General features: G+C 35.8%; 1 protein-coding gene across 2 annotated transcripts in view; it reads left to right on the forward strand.

The window, feature by feature from the left end:
• Positions 1 to 24,000, forward strand: part of LOC135208445 (cell adhesion molecule Dscam1-like) — a 168,568-nt gene that overhangs the window by 59,366 nt on the left and 85,202 nt on the right. For both annotated transcript variants that reach the window (XM_064240630.1, XM_064240631.1), the window contains exons 2-4: positions 12,256 to 12,380; positions 17,259 to 17,460; positions 17,816 to 17,885. In XM_064240630.1, coding sequence (XP_064096700.1) covers positions 12,256 to 12,380; positions 17,259 to 17,460; positions 17,816 to 17,885 — 397 coding nt within the window. The remainder of the gene's footprint in view (positions 1 to 12,255; positions 12,381 to 17,258; positions 17,461 to 17,815; positions 17,886 to 24,000) is intronic.

Here is a 24,000-nt window from a genome sequence, read left to right on the forward strand (position 1 = left end):
TTTCATTATTCTCTCTCTCTCTCTCTCTCTCTCTCTCTCTCTCTCTCTCTCTCTCTCATTCGAGCTGCTGGCTAACAGATCCAATCAATACAACGCCCCTGAATATTCTACAAGGTCATAAATATGATTCTCATCGTTCTGTTCACTAGAGAGAGAGAGAGAGAGAGAGAGAGAGAGAGAGAGAGAGAGAGAAAGAGAGAGAGGAGTTGCTTTAATATGCACTTCAGTACGATGCATCTCGACAGAGAGAGAGAGAGAGAGAGAGAGAGAGAGAGAGAGAGAGAGAGAGAGAGACTGCATTATGCATTTTCACACGATATCTCCACCCACCTCCCGCCCCCAACACACTCACACAGACTGCATTATGCATTTTCACATGATATTTATTCACACACTCCGAGAGAGAGAGAGAGAGAGAGAGAGAGAGAGAGAGAGAGAGAGAGAGAGACCTCACTATGCACTAACCTACTATAGTTCGCAAGTGTAATGTCAACACTCAATTTGTCGATGTATCTTGACCATTAGTCATTTCAGTATTTTATTGTTGAATTATATGTTTTTTCTTTAACATGGGATACTATTGTGGCACTTGTGGATAATTTTTCATCCGTATTGATTCAGAATCTATAAAAGCGTTTTAAATGTTTATCGCACATTTGCTGAATGATGCAATACATCGTCCATTGGTACGCTGCTACAGATTACCTTATTTTTTTTACGGCCTACTTTTATTCATAGGGTACGTAATAATGAAGATGTTGATAGGAATATATATGTATATATTATATATATATATATATATATATATATATTATGTATGTATGTATGCATACACATATAAACACATACATATATACACACATATATATGTGTGTGTGTTTTGTTTATTTAGACCGTTCCGTACGCGTTTTGCGTTTTGAAAGTTTAAAACGGAGCGTGTTGTAGATCTTTGCTAATCGAGACAGCATCTGTATTTCTCAAACCGTTGATCCGGGGATCAATCCGAGCTTGTCTCTGTCGTAGAAAGCTTACAACTCACTCATCACGATGGCCTGTATTAGGCTTTCGGAAAACTCATCCTTCGAAAGAGCAAGATAAGATTGCTGTCTCTTCTGACACTATTATGGCTACTAATTTTGTTTGAGCGTCAGGGGCGTGATCGGTATGGTCTTGACCTGCCACCTCGGTGGCCGCGAGTTCGATTCTCGGGTATTCCATTGAGGTGTTAGAGACGTGTATTTCTGGTGATAGAAGTTCACTCTAGACGTTGCTGAATAACCGCTGGCTCTATGCAACGTAAGAACACCATACAAACAAACAAAACAGATTTTATTAAAGACACTAACAGTAATATTAGTATGCTTCGTTGTGACAAGACTTAGGTATAATGATGATTTCTTTAGTCTGGGATCGTCCATTTACGTTTAATTTGATCGGTTTAAAAATCGTGAAAAATTTGAATGCTGAAATACTTTGTTTTTAATGGGTAATTATTTCTGTTTTCCGATCTCACGGTTCAAACTCCAATTTTCCACATCTCATTTAGAGAAAAACCATAAATAATAATAATAATAATAATATTATTATTATTATTATTATTATTATTATTATTATTATTATTATTATTATTTTATTATTATTATTATTATTATTATTAATTATTATTATTATTATTAATAATAATAATAATAATAATAATAATGATGATGATGATTACGTATGGAAAATAGCAGAACTTCATCCTGTCACACATGAGTTTTGTTTCGGGTGCCGTTCGTCGTGTAGCAATACTTAATGAAAAATGACATTATGGCGAAGCGAGTCTTTCGTTCTGTTTTTCAGAGGTAGGCAGGATAGCTTGCAGGGGATTACAGTCAAGCTTCGAAGTAGCAATTTCCATCCACTTTCGTAATGAAATGTCACAGAGTGGTACTGGCGCACAAAATATAGAGGCGCTGCCCTTAGCCTCTGGTGTAAATTTTACTTTTCCAGATGTAATTGGTAATAAATTCTTTTTTTTATAACCCCTCACGAGCAGCTAGGCAAGGGTGTGCGTGTGTATACATATACACGCACATATACGTATGTGTCTGTCATCCTTTCCTGTAAGCATTTGATGTGTACGTATGTATGCACAGGGAACGGATCTCATGTTTTCTAAGTACGTATACAATCACACAGTATTTAGCCTTGTAGCTTGAGTACAAACATACTTACATACTCCATGTATATACAAATATAGATATACAAAACCTCACTGCATTATTATTTGTTTGTCTGTTCTCTAACCTTATCTTGCTAAGTAGCAATGATCCGCTGACAGATTCTTTCATGAATATCTTTTAAATTCTTTAATGAATATCTTTCAAATGCTTTAATAAACATCTATCAAATTCTTAAATGAATATCTTTCAAATGCTTTAATAATCATCTTTCAAGTTCGTTAATGAATTTCTTCCCAATTCTTTAATGAATATCTTTCAAATCCTTTTTACGTATGACATCTGTCTCTAATTTCTGCTGAAGATCTTCCACCTGCCTTTTGGACTGTCCTTTTTCTTCATCATTATTGCGAGATGATTGTTGCGAAGAATAAAGGTGAAAGTAGCTTGCGACGGAGACCGATCAACTCATTTTCGTGGCCGGGTCTCGCGAAATATGTTCACCCCGGCCGTGCTAAACCTGAGGCTTAGGTAATGGAATTTAAGAAATATGCTCCAGCAATTCATCAGCGAAAATGGTGATGAGGAGCGGCAAAAGATAGACTGCTCTAATGAAATAAGAGACTGTGTCATTTGGACGTGAATTATGACTACCTAAGTTTGTACGATAACTTTACGGGAATCCAATTCAGTGCACCTGAGATGTACGACGATTAAGGAAAATCCAATTTAGCTTAATCACTCTGCTCTCTTAAGAAAGACTTAAATGTCGCCGTTGATGAATAATAATACGTTCTTATCGAGGACTTGCATCAGGATAACGACCTCGAGTGGGATGGCAGGAGAATTACAGCCCATTTTATCACGATGGTTATTTAGTGATGAAATCTGGCAACACAGGCATTATGTGGACTGCGATAATCCACTAGCTGGAGACTTTATTTATTTATCTTTTTTTTTCTACTTATATAGTGGGTAAGGCGTGGCGTCAGATTCCAGTCTTGGAAATAAACTCGTGTACAGCCTCTACTTAAGGAAATTTTACTGAGAGAGAGAGAGAGAGAGAGAGAGAGAGAGAGAGAGAGAGAGTTGGGTTAACGCTGAAATGTGCTACTTCTATGCAGCCATAAAGACTTTAAGCACCTGAGGAGAATCAACATGGTAAATTTGTGAATGGAATAAATATCTAAATTGTTGTGACTTCGTAGTTAAGCTCGGGTGCTTGCATGAAACCTTTCAGTCCATTTTGCGCAAAGTTAGGTCATTAAGAAAAGTGATTCTAATGGAGTGCCATTGATGAGAATAAGATGACAAGCACACCTCACCTCTCTCTCTCCTCTCTCTCTTCTCCTCTCTCTCTTATATATATGTATATATAATATAAAATATAAATATATATATATATATAATATATATATATATATATATATATATATATAATTATATTAAATTGAAAAATAGTGTCTATTTGGGGTTAAACCAGTTCTTAAACATTTTTCCTGATGACTTATACTTTTTTTTTTTATGCCTTGAGACATTGATGAATTAATTCCAAGAACTTAAATTGGAAATAAATCCCAGATGACTTCCGGCAACTTTCACCTTGCAGAGAGTCTACTTTTACTCTCAGTCTTTTGCGCGTATATTGCTACCTACTTTTAGCTTGCTTAATATCTTCCTATATTTTTTACCTCTAAATATCTATGAGTATATGCTCCCTTCCTTCCACTATATACGCTAACGTTCATTACTCCATTTTCCTGGCTTCCATTTACCCATATAATCTTACTCTTGCTCACACCTGCTCGTTACCTTCTCCTCTTGCACAAACGTGCAGTCTCTTAAACTAGTTTACAGTTTCTCTTCACAACAGCTATTTTACACAATTGGACGCCTGCATCTGCTATCATGTCTTTGCCTTCTGGTGCCACCCCATCAGTCAAGATGTTAAACAACCACACAGATGCAGTACACGCTCCTCTCAGCCTCATTTTCATTCTAGGTCACTCACTTTACTGATTACACTTTCTAACGCACGTTTCACTTCCAATTTTATAACTATAACAACATACTTTCTATAATATGGACTTTAGTACCATTCACATTACCTCTCTCAGTTCTTTCAACGTCACATACAACTTTGTTTACATTATATTTCAACCTCTCACATAATTGCTTTATTTTATAAACATTTAATGCCAAACCCTCGGCTTTGTCTAAACCCACACTGTCCTTTCTCTTGCAACCCTTCCCTCGCCGTTGTCTAAACCCACACTGTCCTTTCTCTTGCAACCCTTCCCTCGCCTTTGTCTAAACCCACACTGTCCTTTCTCTTGCAACCCTTCGGTCATCTGTCTTACTGCCTCGGTCAAAGCCCTACCAAGCACCTTCCTTGGTATGTTTTGACCTGATGATTTTTTAGGGTAGCTGTTTTCAAAGCTATCAGTCTTCTTTGGACTGTATGCTTGCTTATTGCTTTTCTGGAATAAAGTTTAAGTAATTAAGCCCATGAATATCACTCATGTTGATAATAATAATAATAATAATAATAATAATAATAATAATAATAATAATAATAATAATAATAATAATAATAATAATAACAAATGATTTTATGTCTGTTACCCAATTATTTACTTAGATACCTTATGATGATTTACCTAATTGTTTTCCCCCAAACCATCGTTGCTTCAGAAAGAGAATTTCGAGCGGGAAGACCCGAAAAAATGACAGTGGATTTGGTCAGTCCGAGGACACCATTGGAAAAATTAATCATATTAGTCACTCGGCGTCGTTATAAATTACATTAGTTCATTGCACCCTTGCGTCCTGCTGCCAGCGTCGTAGTCCGCTTATTTGCCAGAGGTTTGACGCATGGCGTGTCGTTTCTCACGGTTTCTGTGATGTATAGTAATTGCAAACGCGCATTCAGTGTGGAGCCTTTTTGGTATTAATCGTATTATCATTCGTTTTTGCATCCTTATGCGAACTGTAACCTTTAATGGATCCGTTTTGAGAGAGAGGGAAAAAAAAGGCTTCGTAGAAATCGGAAACTGTAGAGGACCCTAATGAGATAACGAGATAGACCCCTACACGAGAGATTAGAGTATTAGTACTCCCGTCCCACGGTACCACGGAGTGGATCGCCTCCAAATTATTTTGCAATATTTCTCAGGCTGAGTTCAAGCGCGTCTAAGTCAGGAGATTTTCATCTGTCGAGTTGCTTAACTAATGTTATTGTTTCGTGATGCAAAAGGGTAAAAAAGCAGAAGTTTTAACAGCATTCGAATTCGTTTCCCCTCGGAGTTCATATCCGCAACAGAAGAGTGAGGCGTAATTAGAATTGTTCCTGCTATTCCAAAATGTCCTCTAATTAATGTTTTTAATTGAGAAACAAAATAAAAAAAGTTTTCAATTAATTTATGCGGTAAGAATGACCCTAGTAACCCCGTTATTTCCAGTTTTCGGCGAAAAAATAATTCCATTACGGTTGCTTAGTTACATTTGACGTCTCGTAATAGGAGATGATTGTATTTCACCCGACAAATAATTATATTGTGCGCTTCGACGCATGGAGGTCTCTACAGTGGATATATGAGAGAAGCGTTTAGATTTCTCGTACGCGGAGGATAAATGAATAACGTTCCTGCGTGAGTTTTTGGGGCATTGCGTGTTATGAAGTTCGAGTGAAAAGTCAATCACGGGCCTCTATTTTGGTGTAATACATATATATATATATATATATTATATATAATATATATATATATATATATATATATTATATTATTATTATATAAATTGTACAATAAATAAAGATTATATACTGCAACTCTATAGCGACAGAATATGCATATATATTTATATAATGTATATATATATATATATATATATATTATATATAACTATATTATAAATATAATATTGTAACATGTATATATATATATATATATATATATATATATATATATATATATATATATATTGTACAATGAATAAGATCATAAAGGGCAACTCTACAGCGACAGAATCAACACACACACACACACACCCCCATCGCCCGGTGGTTCCATTAATGTGAAAATCACGGCAACGAAGTCAAACCAAGGCGCTTTCATGATCGGAGACCTGGAGAAGGAACCAGATGTTCAAGATGCTTTCATCCTTCCCGTCATTAAACCTTGTTTCAGTTCTCTCGGGAGCGAAGATAATCCGCTTCCGGGGCAAACTTCTTGCTTCCCTCTTAGCGATGCTTGTCCGTCTGTGCCGTTCTGTCCGTCTGTTCGTGTGACTTGTCTGTCTGTCTCTCTGAATGATTGTCTTTGTTCATGTATATTTCACGACTGCTGTCTGGTTCCCATTTTCTTTTCTGCTACTTCTTCTCAGTTCTGTTAAGAAATTCTCTCACTCTCTCTCTCTTTCTCTCTCATCATCATCATCATCATCATCTCATCATCATCCTCATCATCATCATTACATATACTTTATGTGCCCCATTTAGATTACGTTGAGCATAAATGTTTTCTGAGAAACATTTGCTTCACCCCTGACCCCACAACGTTTAATGACATGCTAGACAAACGGTGGGGCGACAAATGGTATAACCTGTAGAGAGAGAGAGAGAGAGAGAGAGAGAGAGAGAGAGAGAGAGAGAGAGATCAGAATTCTAACTGCGCACAGCCAGGAGGAGCAGAGGCAGCTGAAGTTTTGCCTTGAAATAAAAAAGGTAATCTGGAAGGATCTTGCTCCCTTTAGGAGCGCCTGGAGGTTATCCGAAGACAGTTGAAAATATCCTCCCTTTGCGAGAAGGGCAGTTTTCCTGTTGAAAGTCCCCAGCGGCCACCCGTCTCTTCTTCGTGGACAGCTAACCAAGGTTACGAGGCCCTGGGGAAGCCGCCTCTAACTGGAAAATGGTTCACTTAAGAAGTTACGATGAACAGGCGGCCTTTTTTCTTTTTATGGTTGCTCGCGTGTTCGGGGAGACAGAGTTCCATTATCCCCGTGTTACCTGGGAATCTCGGTTCCTGGTGCATCTTGAAAACAGCTTTGCTCAAGTTATCTCTGCAATGATTTCTCCACGGAGATGAATTTTCATTTTAAGCGGTCGTATAGTTTTTAAAAAAATATCTAATTTGCATTTTAATTTTTTGTTCATAAGCTTTCATATAATTTTTAAAAAGTAGCCGTGTATCTTTGATTTTGAAAATTGGTAGAGATACTTCCCATTTCCTTTGCTTATGTTTGTCATATAAGAGGCGTGAATATCCAAATGAAGATTTACTCGGCATAGTACTCATTTCATTTACTATTTTGGCTCGTTATAATAACCGTCACATAAAACCAGTTCACGGCTTTCATTGAAATAGCAGCGAATGGAGTGACAGACCATAACCAATTTTTTCTCAACCTACATTCCAAAAATGACAACATTTAATAGTTTTGTACCGGGAATTCCTTAATACAGTAATTAAGCTAATTTAGGTATTCTGCGCGTGCCATTGAATAATTGAAAGTTAGATGCACGTGTCAGTCACGTTGAAATAACCCCGGTATTCCATTTACGCAGAACTGAAGCTCATGCTCACTTTATTCTTTGAAATGAACTCGGTAATGTTGGCAATAGATTTATCGTACAGGCTATCATGCCCGTTCATTGAAATGTAGTTTTGCAATTGGGTATACAGTACATGATTTTTTCATTTATCTGACACTCGTGCAGAAGCCAAATCAGCTTATTTAATGATACAATCAATTCTTTGTATCAAAACAATGTACACAAACACACACATGCATACATACATATATATATATATATATATATATATATATATATATATATATATATATATATATACTATATACATATATATAAATATATATATATACTATATATATATACATATATATATATATATATATATATATATTGTGTGTGTGTGTGTGTGTGTGTGTGTATGTGTAAATTGTTTTGATACAACGAATTAATTGTAACATCAAATATGCTTATTTGGCTTCTTCACGAGTGTCAGAGAAAAAAAAGCATGTACAGTATACCAATTCAAAACTACTTTCAGTGACCAACAGGAAGGTAGCCTGTGCGATAAATTATATTGTTAACATTATATATATATATATATCTATATATATATATACATATATATGTATGTATGTATGTTGTCGTTATATATATATATATATCATATATATATATATATATATATATATAAAAATATAAATAATTCTATATATATATGTATATGTATATATAAGCACTTTGTTCAAAGGGAGACTACATTACCATTGTTGATGTCCTTTGCATACTCATCAAAGACAAACAACCGATAGCACCGTCACCAACAGAATCAAGCCGCACCAGGAGGAGGAAGAAGCCTGGGAAACTCTCTTCGGGAATAGGGCTAAAGATCTCTTCCCCTCATCGAAGTCCCCTGTTGATGTACACGCTCATATAAATACATACATTTGCATACATTTTCATAAATTAATAGTCCTCACTTGTGGATTTACGTGCGCACGGTACAGAGAGGAGTTGTTGCGTAGAATAACTCATTTATAAACAAGTTTATGAAGGAGTGTGAATATGGAGTTGTAATAAAACTCTTTCTACACACACAGAGGCGCACCTACGGACGCAGATATCTCCCCACCCCTCCTCCCCCTCCCTCAATTTATGGAGAGTGTGAGCGTATGGATGTGTGGGTACGTGGCCCCTTCCACATAACTTTACATAGTGGGTTACACACGCACGCACAAACACACGTGGTTTTACCTCAGATGTAGTCCAGGAAAATGAATATCAAATCAACCTGTGCAGCGTATTCAGTCGAATAAAAAAAAAAAGCAGACAGAGGAGGAGAGGGAGAGTAAGAGGGAAGGGGGGAGTATGAGGGAGAGGAGCAGGGGTAGGAGAAATCTTCCTTGACCTATTATTACTTTTCTGAGAAACGTATTGATTGAGCAGAAAGGAATCTCATGGATGAAAGAATTCGTTGGGGGAGGGAAAGATGAGAAACCTTGGAGGAGGAGGAGGTGGAGGAGTAGTAGAAGAAGAGGAGGAGGAGGAGGAGGAAAGAATCCATCCTCATCAAGAGATACTTAAAGCAATGTTTACAACAGCAACAACGGGCATGTTCCGCGAATTAAGTCATTGGTAAGTGATTGATATAAAAGGAACAAAGAAAGTGGAAAGATAAAGATATTTCTTTTGAAAACGGGTGGGTCTGGAAGATGCTCCCGTTTCATCAGGGTAAAACTAGGTTTGTCATTTACCTGTAAAGCAAGAAGTAGAAGAGGAGAGAGAGAGAGAGAGAGATTTGAGAGAAGGATACGAAGGAGAGATAGAGAGAGCAGAGAGAGAGAGAGAAGAGAGAGAGAGAGAGAGAGAGAGAGAGAGAGAGAGAGAGAGAGAGAGAGAGAGAAGAGTCCGCAGTATAAAGCGTTTTATTATTATGAAAGACATTGCTGATTTATATAAAAGTAACATTAGACTGTTGTGTCAACTATAACATTTAATAATAGTTAAAAAAATCAGTTGGTAGGGTGATCGGCTACATACTTGAGCTTCCTAATATGTCTATCATTTAGTTTCATTTGCACATCCTTGAACTGACGTACGGACTTTCATTGAATTACAGCGTAGTCCCTATGAAATCTTTTGAATTTATTCCATTACCTCAAGTTATTATCAGTTGTTCTCGAAAAGCTGTTGTGATTCATACACAAGACGTTTCATGGCATGATTTGAAACTCTACTTCAATTATTCTAGTTGTAAAAAAAGTTCAGTATGCATCTCAGCCTCTGAATACTTTGATATTTTCTCACATTTTTCATTTTTGCTAATCTTAGTAAACTGGATTTACAAAGAACATCTTAGCATTTGCTGTAAATGAAGGTATGAATAATGAAACTGATATGGTCATCAGCAAGCAGCAAAAGTCATTTTTTTCCAAGCCATGTTCTCGTGTTGCTGGATAATGTAATGGATGTTAACGTAACTTAAGAATTTTGAATTTTACGTAACGTATTTGTGGGTCTATGGACAGCATACTCCTTCAAGAAGCTCCACGGAAACAAATAACTAAAGACACTGAGCCTAACCAGATTTCAGGTAGGTCCTTGTCGTCCGTCATTTGAAACATTCTTAATTTTCTTATTCTTTTATTACAGTCGGTCTTTAATTCATCAAATTCTTCCTTTAAATTCTTCGTCAGTGCACGCATTTTTCTCCGCCTTTTCCTTCTATGGGACAGATTCTGTAAAATGTCTCCTCTCTCACATTTTAACAACCAAATCTCACTCTTTACCTCCGGAAGTGAAGGAAAAGCCGTCGCTGGCATAAAGGCGCTTAATCTAACAACAACAATGACAAGTGCAGGTTCATTTGTAACTCCTTCAAGCCTACATCTCAAACGTGCCCAGCTTCTAAAGTCCTCTCTTCTTTAAGGGTTGTATGGCACTCTCACTCAGCACTCGAGTTTTTCTTTTTGGAAAGTTAAAGTAGCCTCTTATTCACGACCTGAATTCTACAACCACACCTTTCACTAGCACAGGCTAACTTACGGCCAAAGAACCCTCTTACTTGTTCTAGTTTTCTCTTGCATCACATTATTTATGTTTCTAGCTATATCCTTACATCATCTTGTAACTTGTTTTTCTGACGTATGGCTGTGTATCGTGTCCTCCAGATTATTCATTCATTGTATTTGTTATTCTTCACGAATTCGTTTTTTTTAAATCACGTTTTGATCCTGTAGTCATCTTATGTTATTCCCTTCAGTCTCTTTTTAGATAATATTTTGATGTACGTTTGGCGCTGAACAGCATCAACACCTAATTGTCATTAGCTATAATGATATCGCTGTCGATGTTGACAGTCAGAAATAGAAGAACAAAAGTTTAAATATGAAAACCTCCGACAATTTCTCTTTCATAACAGCCGACGCAGAAAGGCATATCTCGGTTTCATATCTTCCACTTCACAAAATCCTTACATCACCGTTGCTCTAACAATCGGCTTGCGATATAATTATTTCAGATCAATTATAACTGTCTCGTCATGTTGGCCAGATCATATTTTCATTACCCGCATTGTATGACGATAACGTTGTTGTTTTCATACAAAGTGTTTACGTAGATTGAGAATATAAATCTCCTCTGATGATTGGTGATATTTGAAAGATCACCTAGAGCACAGGTAAACACGCAGAACAGGTAAATACATTATGCTAGGGCATTAAATAAAATAAGACATTGGATTCAGGCATGATATTGTGGGAATGACTGAAGGCATAGAGCATAGTGAGCAGAACTGATAAGGAAGCATTCTGTTCTAATTGAAAGAATGAGTTTGTTGAATGAATAGCCGCATATAATGATTGCTCTATTATTTGTCAAAAGGGGATACTGGTGTAAGACTTTATTACGACCATTGACTAATATTTGGGTATAGTGTTAATATGAATTTGTCAAAAGGTGATACTAGTGTATGGTTTTGTTACTACCATTAAAAATATTTAATTTTACTGAAGGTATGAATAATGGTAAGATAACAACGGAACCGTTACATTATTATTATTATTATCCTTATTATCATTATTATTATTATTATTCCCCTGTTAACAAGAATGACAGCAACAGTGGAATTGATCTTATACAATGTATTTTTAGTTCTTCTTAATATTCTCTTTTTTTCAAGGTTGATATCTGTTCAGAGCTGGCCGATGTACATAATCTCGATAAGGGGAAAGACAGCAGTTCTGAAATTAGACTTTTTCTCTGGCACACACAGGTGGAAGTTAAACAAGGCGCGGTATATCCGTAGTTTTTCCAGATTCCTTTTCAGGGATCTTGGGATCGCGCCTATTATTATTATTATTATTATTATTATTATTATTATTATTATTATTATTATTATTATTATTATTATTATTATTATTATTATTATTATTATTATTATTATTATTATTATTATGGTGTCAACATTAAACAAGTTCTTTCATTTTCTGACCTGATCCTGTAAGAACCAGCTGTCCTGTACGTAATAATAACAAGGCCCATTTCTTTTCCCCCAATCTGCAGGAGAGTGTCGTGCCGGGGTACAAGAAGGTCCCCAATTCGTCGTGGAGCCACCAAATAGCCTCACTTTCCTAAATACCACGGGGGCGGCTCTCCACTGTACGGCTCACGGGAATCCTGCTCCTACGGTAAGAGATAAGGGACATCGCGAATGGCCCTGCAGGGCTTTCTCTGGTTTGGCGCTCTTCCCTGTTTATTCGAGAAATTTACGCTTTGAAATACACAAGTTATGTTAGTATTTTACGTTTGCATATTTTAAGGGAAACTAAATTTACAAAAAATATAATTTATATTATAGTTTTAATTTTACATATTTTAGGGTCTATTAAGTTTGTAAACACTTATGTTGTGTCAGTGTTTTAATTTTGCATATTATAAGCGAAATTAGTTCGCAAACACGGAAGTTATTTTAGTGTTTTAATTTTACATATTATAATGGCAATTAAGTTTGCAAACGCTAATTATATTTGCTTAAATTTTACATATTTACAGGGCTATTAAGTTAGCAATCTCTAAAGCTTAATCAGTGTTTTAATTTAAACATTTTTAAAGAATAATTAAGTTTGAAAATACACAAAGTATGAGTCTTAATTAAACATTTTGAAAATACACAAGATTTACGAGTGTCTTAATTAAACATATTTCAAAAGCCAGTTCAGTTTGCAAAAACACAAATACACTAGTGTTTTAACTTTACATATTTTAAAGCCCAATAAACAAACAAGCAGGGCCATTGCAAATTCACAAGATTATGTTTTAGTAGGATATATATATATATATATATATATATATATTTATATTTATATATATATATATATATATATATATATATATATATATATATATATATATATAGTCACACACACACACACACACACACATATATATATATATATATATATATATATATATATATATATATATATATATATATATATGCATGTATATTTAATGTATGTTTTTTGGATTTTACAAACTCTAAGAACATTTAAATATGCAATATATTTAGTGTTGCATGTTTGTATTAATTTTCTTGATTCAGCATATATTTGAAAACACCTACAGTCGGAAACGTGCTAAAAAAAGTAAAATGATTATTCGTCTTTATTTTGTTTTCGCTTTTTTAATTTTATTTGTTAGCATAGAACTTTACGAACACAAACACATACACACCAGAACTAATATTTTCAGATTTATGCTCTACATATTTCCCAAAAAGGGAAAAAATTAATCTCAAAAATTATATCAAAGTACAGCTTATGGTTTTGCATATTTCCAAAAGTTTCCAAAAAGTTTTCGCACTTTTTCATAGTCTAGCTTTTTGAAGTCACAAATGTAAACATGAAATATGTTAATACTATATCACATTTTATACAACATGATCTAAATGTTAATCGAGTTTGACGAGAAGAAAGAAAATATTAATTTAAATGTTAATCTTAATCTAGTTTGAAAAGAAGAAAGAAAGTATTCTGAGCTGATTCAGAGCTGATTCAATATTACAACAAGAAATAGATTAGCTTGATCACGTATGAGAATAATTTTACGAGTATATATTATTTTGTCTAAAATATACTGGATTAATGCCAAGGCCTTCAGTTGAGAAACAAAATATCATCATATTTGTGTGTCGTTTTTGTTTTCTTGTAGTGAGCGAGATATTGAGCATTTTAAAAAAGATTCTATGGCATTCACTTCCCTTTTCAGTTGACAAAAGAAAAAAAAACGTTGTCATAGAGGAATTATGTGTATAACGCGATATCCTTAAAAAAAGTTGTCATAGATGTGTATAACATACTTTCCTTAAATGAGTTGCCATAGAGGAATTATATGTATAACATACTTTCCTTAAAAAAGTTGCTATAGAGAAGTTATGTGTAGTCTACGTATAACACGCTAGCCTGAAACAATTTGCCATAGAGGAATTATGTGTATCACACGATATCCTTCACGAAGGTCAAGCGAGCAAAGGCTCTACTCTCCAGGCCTTGTCCTTCACTGCCTCTGGTTTGCCTTGGACGATCTTAGGCGGGGTGGGATGTGGAGGGGTGGGGTTAGTGATGACGTCACAAACTGCCGGTTACTCACGCGATAAACATATCTCGTTGCCTTTTTTACGTAGGGGAATGGCCTCGCTGAGCACGACTTTTAATGGGTTATGCTAAACCATTCCTTGCGTAATATGCTCTCTCTCTCTCTCTCTCTCTCTCTCTCTCTCTCTCTCTCTCTCTCATCTATATATATATATATATATATATATATTATATATATATAAGCAGGCATAAACACACATACTTTCATGTTTTACATTTTTATATTCCCAGTATGTATATGTGGACACACATTTATATACACGCAAACACATACACACACACACACACACACACACACACACACACACACACACACATATATATATAGTATATATATATATATATATATATATATATATATATATATATATATATATATATAATGAAGCACAGCACTAATGATGCAGTAACTTCCAAGAGACAGAGAGAGAAAAAAGAGTAATAAATAAAAATAGTTTTCCTGTTTCACAGAAAAAAAAAGTTGCAAAAAATAAATGTATAGGAGCTAATTGGTTTGTCTCCTTGAATGACAACATGTGAATTTATTTAAAGTGCAGCAGATTGAAAGAGTAGAAAAAGGCCGTAAATGGCAAAGTTCAAAATGCATGTGAGTTGCTGTAGCTAAGTGACCTGTAGTTCGTTTGAAGCTTTTCTTTGCATTCCAAGTGTTTTTGTGCTTTATTGTCAGTCTTTCCTCGTCTGGTTCTCTTCCCATCACCCACGCAAATCGTTGATTTCTGGAAAGAGAGAGAGAGAGAGAGAGAGAGAGAGAGAGAGAGAGAGAGAGAGAGAGAGAGAGAGAGAGAGAGAGAGAGAGAGTCAAATCAAATCAAAAACTTTATTTCCAATTCACAATGGTTTTTCTACATGTCATTGTTAGAATGTATACACGATGAGTTAAAAATACATACAATAATGAGAAGTACAAAAGGGTTCAACTACTGACAAGACTTCTAAGAACTTAAAATCTTAAAATCTTCAGAACCTTAAAATCTAAAGAATCTGAATACATAGGTATTGCCGTTACAATGTAATAAATTAATGAAACCATAACTGGGTAAACACACATCCACAACACTGGAGAGAGAGAGAGAGAGAGAGAGAGAGAGAGAGAGAGAGAGAGATGATAATCTATGTTGTTGCTCTTTTCCTCTTATACACGCACTGACCATGTGCAGTAGAAGAGCTATGTGTGTGTGTGTGTGTGTGTGTGTGTGAGAGAGAGAGAGAGAGAGAGAGAGAGAGAGAGAGAGAGAGAGAGAGAGAGAGAGAGGTAATAATTCATGTTGCTCTTTTCCTCGTAGACGCGCTGATCATGTGCAATGAAATTTATATATATATATATATATATATATATATATATATTATATATATATATATATATATATATAGAGAGAGAGAGAGAGAGAGAGAGAGAGAGAGAGATTGATTGATTTATATTGCTCTTTTCCTCTCTCCTCGTAGACTTGCTTGCTATATCACGTTTCTTTCCCTCTCTTCCTAGACACATTAAATACGGGAGATAGAGCACTAATCTGTGCAGTTATTACATATTTGTTTACTACATTGATTATATGTAAGTCGTGATTATGGTTATCATTCTTTTCCTTCATAAGTTTTGAAAATGATCAAGACAGAAACCATACGCATTTTATGTAAGTTGCCTTATTCTCTTCAGTATTACAGAAATTATCTATTAAGTGAGAGATTGTCTCTGTATTCGTTTTTTTCTCATTTAAGTTATATATCTGGTTAATTAATTGCATTTGGTACCAAACGCTCTCTTTCAATAACCTAATAGTCTTTCTTGAGAGTAAGGAAAGCTTTCTTCATTGAATAAACTTGTACACACGCATGCATGTACACACAATACACAATCACGCATAATATATATATATATATATATATATATATATATGTGTGTGTGTGTGTGTGTGTGTGTGTGTGTGTGTGTGTACATATACTATACTAAAGCAGGTTTGGATTCTGTTGCAAACTTCTTAGATAGAATTATTATCGTATAAATATGCCGCATCGATAACCCATATTACTAGCGTTTTGAAAATTTTTGAATACTTGTATACGTGTCTCGTCATATTTTATATATCTATATATATATATTATATATATATTTATATATATATATATATATATGTATATATATATATATATATATATATATATATATATCTATATATATGTATATATGTGTGTATGTATATTACTAGTATGTTTTCAAGCCTGGTAATAATGTGCAGAGGTTATAAATATTTTTTAATTTAAGATAAAATATTATTATGGATTACTAATTTACTGCGATATATGTAGTTTTTATTTAAATCGAAGTGATGTTATTTTGAGTACAATAGAAGTTACATTTGGATTTAGTTGTTACAACAAAAAATTAATGAAAAGAATCGAAAATTAAACCAAAGTATAAAGTGTAGACGTATCATTTTGTCTGTCTCGTTTTAGACGCCGTATTTATATTCAGTACTTATGAATTTTGTCTTTTATAGCATGATTTTTACAATAGACACTCACCCAAGAAAGATTTGTTTTAATCATCTAAAACCTTGTTTTAAATTTGTGTTTTTATAACCATCGTTCAATATATTCTGTAAACGATTACTCATTATCTCCTCATGTCAGGTTGACATTTTACAGAGGTCTTCATAAAGTTTCCCACTGATTATCCGGGTTAAACGTCATGCTATCACCCCTCCGACATGAGAAATGCAAAACGAAATGAGTGTTTTTCATTAACTATTTCTGCTGCTAATTCTGAACGTTAACTTGAGTTAACAGTTGATTAAATACAAAGGTTGCTAACTGGATTTTTATTGTCATGTTTGGCGTTTAAAGGGGCGCATCTGAAGAGTAAACCTTAGAGTTGACGTTGTGTTTGTGCAGGTGTCCTGGGTGGTTGGTGAAGCCGGTCTGCAGACAGCAAGCACCATTCCCGGCGTACGAGAAATCCTTGCAAATGGGTCGTTGGTCTTCCTACCCTTCAGCCCGAGGTCCTACAGGCAGGATGTCCACGCTGCAGCTTACCGGTGCCTGGCGTCATCCTTCGTGGGCAAGATCGTCTCCCGAACAGTCACCGTCAGGGCAGGTCAGCAGAGCTGGGGAGCTGCCGGCAGGCCGCGAACAGAAATGATTAATAAAAGAGACTAAGATAGAGGGAGCATGCACTTGCACTTTTGCTCTCTTAATTCAACACCGACCTTTCGATATACTAGTCATGTAGTGTCACTTTAGCCGAATAGTCAAAAATCGCTCCAGAAAAGCGAAAGCTCTTGTGAAAATGAAGTAGGCAGCTGTATTACTAAAGCACAACAACAGACATTTTCAATTTAACTGAATGGAAGAGAAATTAATTAAAGCTGTCCAGTATTGATCAGAGAAGAAAATTAACCTGGTGGCAACTCACGTCTCCCTACCCTTTCTCTCTCTCTTTCTCTTTCCAGTTGTACGTCAAGACTACGAGGTGCAGGTGTACGATGAGTACGTCATCAGCGGCAACACGGCTGTCCTCAGGTGAGTCCATTGCCAGACGCACAATATTTTCCGCCCCCTTTGTCTCCCTGCCAACCGCACGATACCCTTATACCAGGAAGGGAAGGAAAACTTTCGATCGATGCCGTGTTTTCCTTCTTTTGTTGAATCGTAACTTTAAAGGGAAATCTCCAATGTGATGTTTGCTTTGTTGTCGTTATTTTGAATGATTGGTTCGATATTATTGTTCTCAGCTTCCTGGGAACCTGGGAAGAGAGAGAGAGAGAGAGAGAGAGAGAGAGAGAGAGAGAGAGAATTTACCGGGAGATCTGATTAACGAAAGCTTCATAATGGAACTCATCTGAATAGGTAGACTCGAAGCATTGGCTTTAACAACGAAGCTCCACAGAAGTAATCACCGACAGCAACCAATTAAAACGGAGTTCATCTGACAATTACAATCAACCGACCGACCGCTGTGAGTCCAGTTGCCAAATAGCCATGTATGGTCTATTCCCTCCAACGGCAAGGTAAATTATATCTCCAGCGTGTAAGACTTAATTAAATTGTCGGTTGGGAAGCTAGATTGATGGTCTCTCTCTCTCTCTCTCTCTCTCTCTCTCTCTCTCTCTCTCTCTCTCATTTAAAATGCAACGGAATATGTTCTTGAATAACTACCCTAAGGACAATGCAGCAACGTATAATGATGATAGAGATATTCAGTTCTCTCTTCGTCGGCGAGGATCTATGCACTTCCGTAGGTCCTAAGCCTGGTGGAAGGGAAGGGTAGAAGCAACGGGTCTTAGACTTCAAATAGCTAATAGAATGATAACAGAGCTAATAGAATAATGATAACAAAAGAAGCCCAGGGCTAAAAAATGTTAACTTTTCTATTATTTTTGCAAATATTGGATAATAGGTGCAAAAACTTTGCTTTAGGTTGATATTTACCAGAGTAGGAATAACTCTACGGTATCCAACATCCACATTTAAATAACCTTCCCCCATTCCGCTAAAATTGCTTTGCGATCGATGTTAAGACGATTTCAGTCGGGCTCAGCGCAGCTTCTTATCGCAGATGACCTTAAATTCATTATTTATACGATAATCATTATTCAAGGTCTTTCTTCCTTCTATCGCTCTTCCCCCGTTCCTCCTCTCTCTTCCCCCCTCCCCCCCCCCCCCTCTCTCTCTCTCTCTCTCTCTCTCCTCTCTCTCTCTCTCTCTCTCTCTCTTTCTTTCTAGGGGACGAGCGTGGGAGCTTTGACGTATGTTTTGATTTCGTATTAGTAAAATCTCTCTCTCTCTCTCTTCTCTCTCTCTCTCTCTCTCTCCAGTTTAAAATTCGACATAATATGACAATAGAAATATCAAAATTAATATTAGTTCCAGATACGCGAAATGGAAAGCCTTAAAAGTAACAGATAACACAAATATAATTTCCACAAAGGTCATTGACCTTCGACATCGCAGCGTGCGAGCCGATGAAGGTCCACGAGAACTCGGTTGCTGGCTGTTGATTAAGCGAACTATAGCTGGTTCACTTAAGGTAGATTCTTGGATGAGACCTATTCTTACGAGACGTTTGTTTGGCGGCCGCTGATTGGCTGGTACCGGGAGGTAGGCAGCTCCCAGCCAATCAGCGGCCGCCAAACTAACGTCTCGTAGGCATAGGGCTCATCCAAGAATCTACCTTAAGTGAACCAGTTATAGGAATACAGCAGCGAGGTGACACGATCTCTCAGACGTCTGGAATTCTTATAAATATTAGGCAAAATGAATGAGTTTTCCTCCTAAATACCCACAGGCGTCTTACAGAGGTGTACTGCTTGCAATGTTTCAATGTCGGGATGTTATAATGAAGTTTTTTCGTCTCCCAAATGTAAACTGAATACAAGAAGCCTAATTAGAAGGCACATGCAGGTTACTGAGAGAGAGAGAGAGAGAGAGAGAGAGAGAGAGAGGTAGTAGATTCTATAGTATGAAGTAAATCCTAACAAAGTGAGTGCTTGCCTTCACAAGAGAGAGAGAGAGAGAGAGAGAGAGACCTTACCTTACAGACCTTACAGCTCGTTCGGGTTTCCCCAGGTCCCTCAGTGTGAAGCACCTCTAATGTCTACCAGAGAGAGAGAGAGAGAGAGAGAGAGATTTTGTATAAAATCCTGAGAGCTGCTGACGAAAGAGGCAATGAATGTCACGCACGCAACGCGGTCACTTATGATCTTCGTTGTTCCCAGCTGTGGGATATTGACCGTCTTAGATCTCATTCCCCGGTCTTATTTTCCTTGCTGACTCGGGATTTCGGACCTCATTTTGACCCACGACATTGGGAAGGTCACCGATATTCGGTGTTTTCTAAGACAGGTGCGTTGACCCGGCGTTCAGTCTACCTCTTCTTCATCGATATTCAGATGGGAGTGAACTGGTGACTGTGCAGAATATTTTCGTTTAATATTTAGGATCTCAAAAAATAAAAATTCGAATATGATCATCAGTTCGTAGAGCTCTTGTTTTACATTGGTAGTATCATATATGTATGCACAGAGTTCTCATCGAGACAGCACTGCTACTGGTATCACTACTACTTTTAACGCTAAGGTTTTTATAAGAGAGATATAAATGGTGAGTTCCTCGATATCTTGTCTATTATATAGTAATTCTTGATAGGTGTGTTGGGATTATAGTTGACCTAAAGATCATGGTCAGGATAAAATAACAGAAAACATACTGTACTTTATTGTAAAAGCAATAAAGTTTGGATATCAAGCTGTAATATATATTTATTTATGTATACACATACATATGTGTATAAATATTATAATATATATATCATATGTATATATATGGATATATGGATAACTTGATCACGAGATATATGAAACGTGATGCTATGTATAAATAAAGGTGATGCCAACTATGGGCACAACTATGATCAGTTGTGCCTCAAGTAAATGGCCGTATAGAGGAAAGATCTTGGCAATTCTCGTGTTTTCATTTTCCTCCGTGGCATCACCTATATTTTTTATATATATATATATATATATATATATATATATATATATATATATATATATATACTATATCTATATATATATATATATATATATATATATATATGATATGATGAACGAAACGACTAGTGAAGAGCGGTAGGAAATTTGGTAAAAAATCTAATGTGTTGGATAAGAACGGAAGAACCACCACCCGATCCTTGTAGTGAAGTTGATGATGAGTTAGGGAAGTTAGCGAAGTATCTTAACTATCTCTTGGAGAGAGAGAGAGAGAGAGAGAGAGAGAGAGAGAGAGAGAGAGAGAGAGAGAGAGAGAGAGGAGGTGCAGGCCGGCATACGGTAGAGGTACGCCGAAAAGTGAGAGTGAAATGTTGAGTTTAATGCGACTGAAATGTCATTGCGTTAATTAAGAGCGGGTAACTCTCCCTTGTGAAAATGATGTACGTATTCATAATATTTCTACGCTGCCGGTAATTACATCGTGCGCGACCTGCAACTGAATTTCTGTCAGGTGAACTTAATATTATATAATTATAGTTACCTTATTAAGTAATGGGCTGTTACCGTGTTCCGACAGCAACCATTTATTCTTCAGTCATTTAACAGAGACCGTTTTTACGGTTTTACGGACATGAATAATTAATTAGGCTCCCAGCCTCAAGTACCAAGCTCTCTGTTCCACGTGTCAAGTTTTCACTGTCAGATAGCAGGTTCCCTGACTCATTTTTATGATTGTAATATAATAGTTATAAAGACATCGGTATTAAGAACTATTACGTTTTCGGTGTAAAGTCTCAATCTTTCTTCATTAAAACCAAATTTCACTAATCAAATGCCTATTTCATAATGTCAGGTATCCTGCGTTCTTTATCAGGATTGCAGTTTCAAGTAACAATCTATCATTAAAATATTTATTTCCTCAATGAACAATAAACTGAGAATACACTGTGGGAGATAATATGGAAGACTTGTTATGTTCGTTAGATAGATATATACACATAGATATATGCAAACATAATATATATATATATATATATATATATATATATATAATATATATATATATATATAATATATATATATATATATATATATATGTGTGTGTGTGTGTGTGTGTGTGTGTATAACATGCATATGTGTCTATATTAGATTCTAATACCATTAGTAGACTGGCAATAGAATAACTATTTTGTCCAGCGTGATTGAATTATATCCTACATTAAGCTTCAACCTTCAGGAAATATATAAATAAATGTTCTGTATTACGGGTAATGCATTATGAACGGGGTATTTATTTCAAAACAGTTCCATTTAACAATGATCTATATGTATATCACTTGTTTTAAAAAGTTAAATTTGTTTTGTTCGATGTCCGTAAAGTATTTATACTCTTCAGATGTGACGAATACGTAAATCATCAATAGGGTTCTGAAAAATGAAAGACTAAAAGTTGACTGACGCATTTAGCAGGAAAAGGATGGAACGACACTGAACTGATACATAAATAGTGTATGTATGTGTGTGTGTATATATATATATATATATATATATATAGTATGTAATGTATGTATGTAGTATGTATGTATGTATATAATATAATATATTAATATATATATATATAATATATATTATATATACACATACATACATACAAAGTCACAGCCACGAATGAAAATTGAAACAATTGAGATACTAAGTACTTTCGTCAGATTACCAAGACATGGTCACAGCAACTAAACTCATTTTTCACTTTTCCTTCGTTGCTGTAACTCTTTTTAACCTTTTTCGTGATTAAGATCAATCATATATATATATATTATATATATATATATATATATATATATATATATATATACACACCACATATATATATATATACTCCCATATAAACCCTTCCCCCAAAAAATAAAACTTAGAAAAGGAAGGACAAATTTGAGCCTCCAAATATAGGAGAGGCTGACGCGCAACTTGGGCGAATTGTTTGCCAGCGTTCAGTTCCTCATCTCTGGCGGCGTACTTCGAGGAGCCAATACTTCATTCTCTGCTCCAACCCCAATTTATTCACCGGACGGGAATGACGCCGCAGACGTCATCCTGCGATAATTGGCCTGAAATGTACGAGACAGGGCGTAGGGGACTCGAGGTGGATAAGGGATGAGAGAGAGAGAGAGAGAGAGAGAGAGAGAGAGAGAGAGAATGAAGTTCCTTGCTAGAGAGACCTGTTTATGTTGGACGAGAGAAATGAAGAGAGACCGGGTATTGCCGCAACGGTGTATATTAGATGTAGGCAGAATTAGATAGATAAGCAGATAGAGAGAGAGAGAGAGAGAGAGCCAGCGTGGCTTCCTACCTTTGAGGAAGAGATGGGTTCCTTTAGGTGTCTTCCCATGTATTGAAAATTAGCTGTCATTCAACTCGATCTGTAATTGATACTGATGGGCTTCAATTTATTCCATATTAATGTTGGTCGGGCTTCCTCCTCTCGGAAACGTATTTGGTAAACTGAGGTTCGGAGTTATTTCCTTCTATTTGTATCCTTGCATAAGAAGTACTTGCGTTTTACCCTCTGGGTATAGAAGTTATGCGTCATAAATGGCTTTTCTTGCTTTTCTTGACTACTTTCTACAAGATATTTAAAACAAATCTTCGATGTGCAAAATCTGTTATCGCTGAGCTTAATAGAAAAATTAGGTTTGATGATTAAAGACAATGGCTATTGGATAATAGAAGCCTCCTATTCAAATCTTCTCTTTTAGCTAATGTTACTAATTATATGCACACACACACACACATACACACACTGCTTTGTATATAGATGTAACCTCAACAGTATTCTTTCCCTGCCATTTAAAATCTGAATCTACATAATATTGTGTTGTATGAGCATTTTATGTATTTGTTTTACTAATTGTCTTCTGTATCGATGAGTAGTAAGCCAGCGAACGTTCACCCTCACATTTAGCATCGTTTCTACCTTCCCAGATACGTTCTGAGAGGCCGACACATTAATATCTATCTATTTAGCTTAATACCACTTCAGTTTGTGCCTCCGATCAGGCGGAAGAACGATCAATCCTTTATTAAATCTCAAAAGTGAAACGTCATCCCGTGGAGCTAAACCCTCTATTATTCAGCTCATTTCCACC

The sequence above is a fragment of the Macrobrachium nipponense genome, chromosome 35 (genome assembly GCF_015104395.2).
Source record: "Macrobrachium nipponense isolate FS-2020 chromosome 35, ASM1510439v2, whole genome shotgun sequence".
Lineage (NCBI taxonomy): Eukaryota > Metazoa > Arthropoda > Malacostraca > Decapoda > Palaemonidae > Macrobrachium > Macrobrachium nipponense.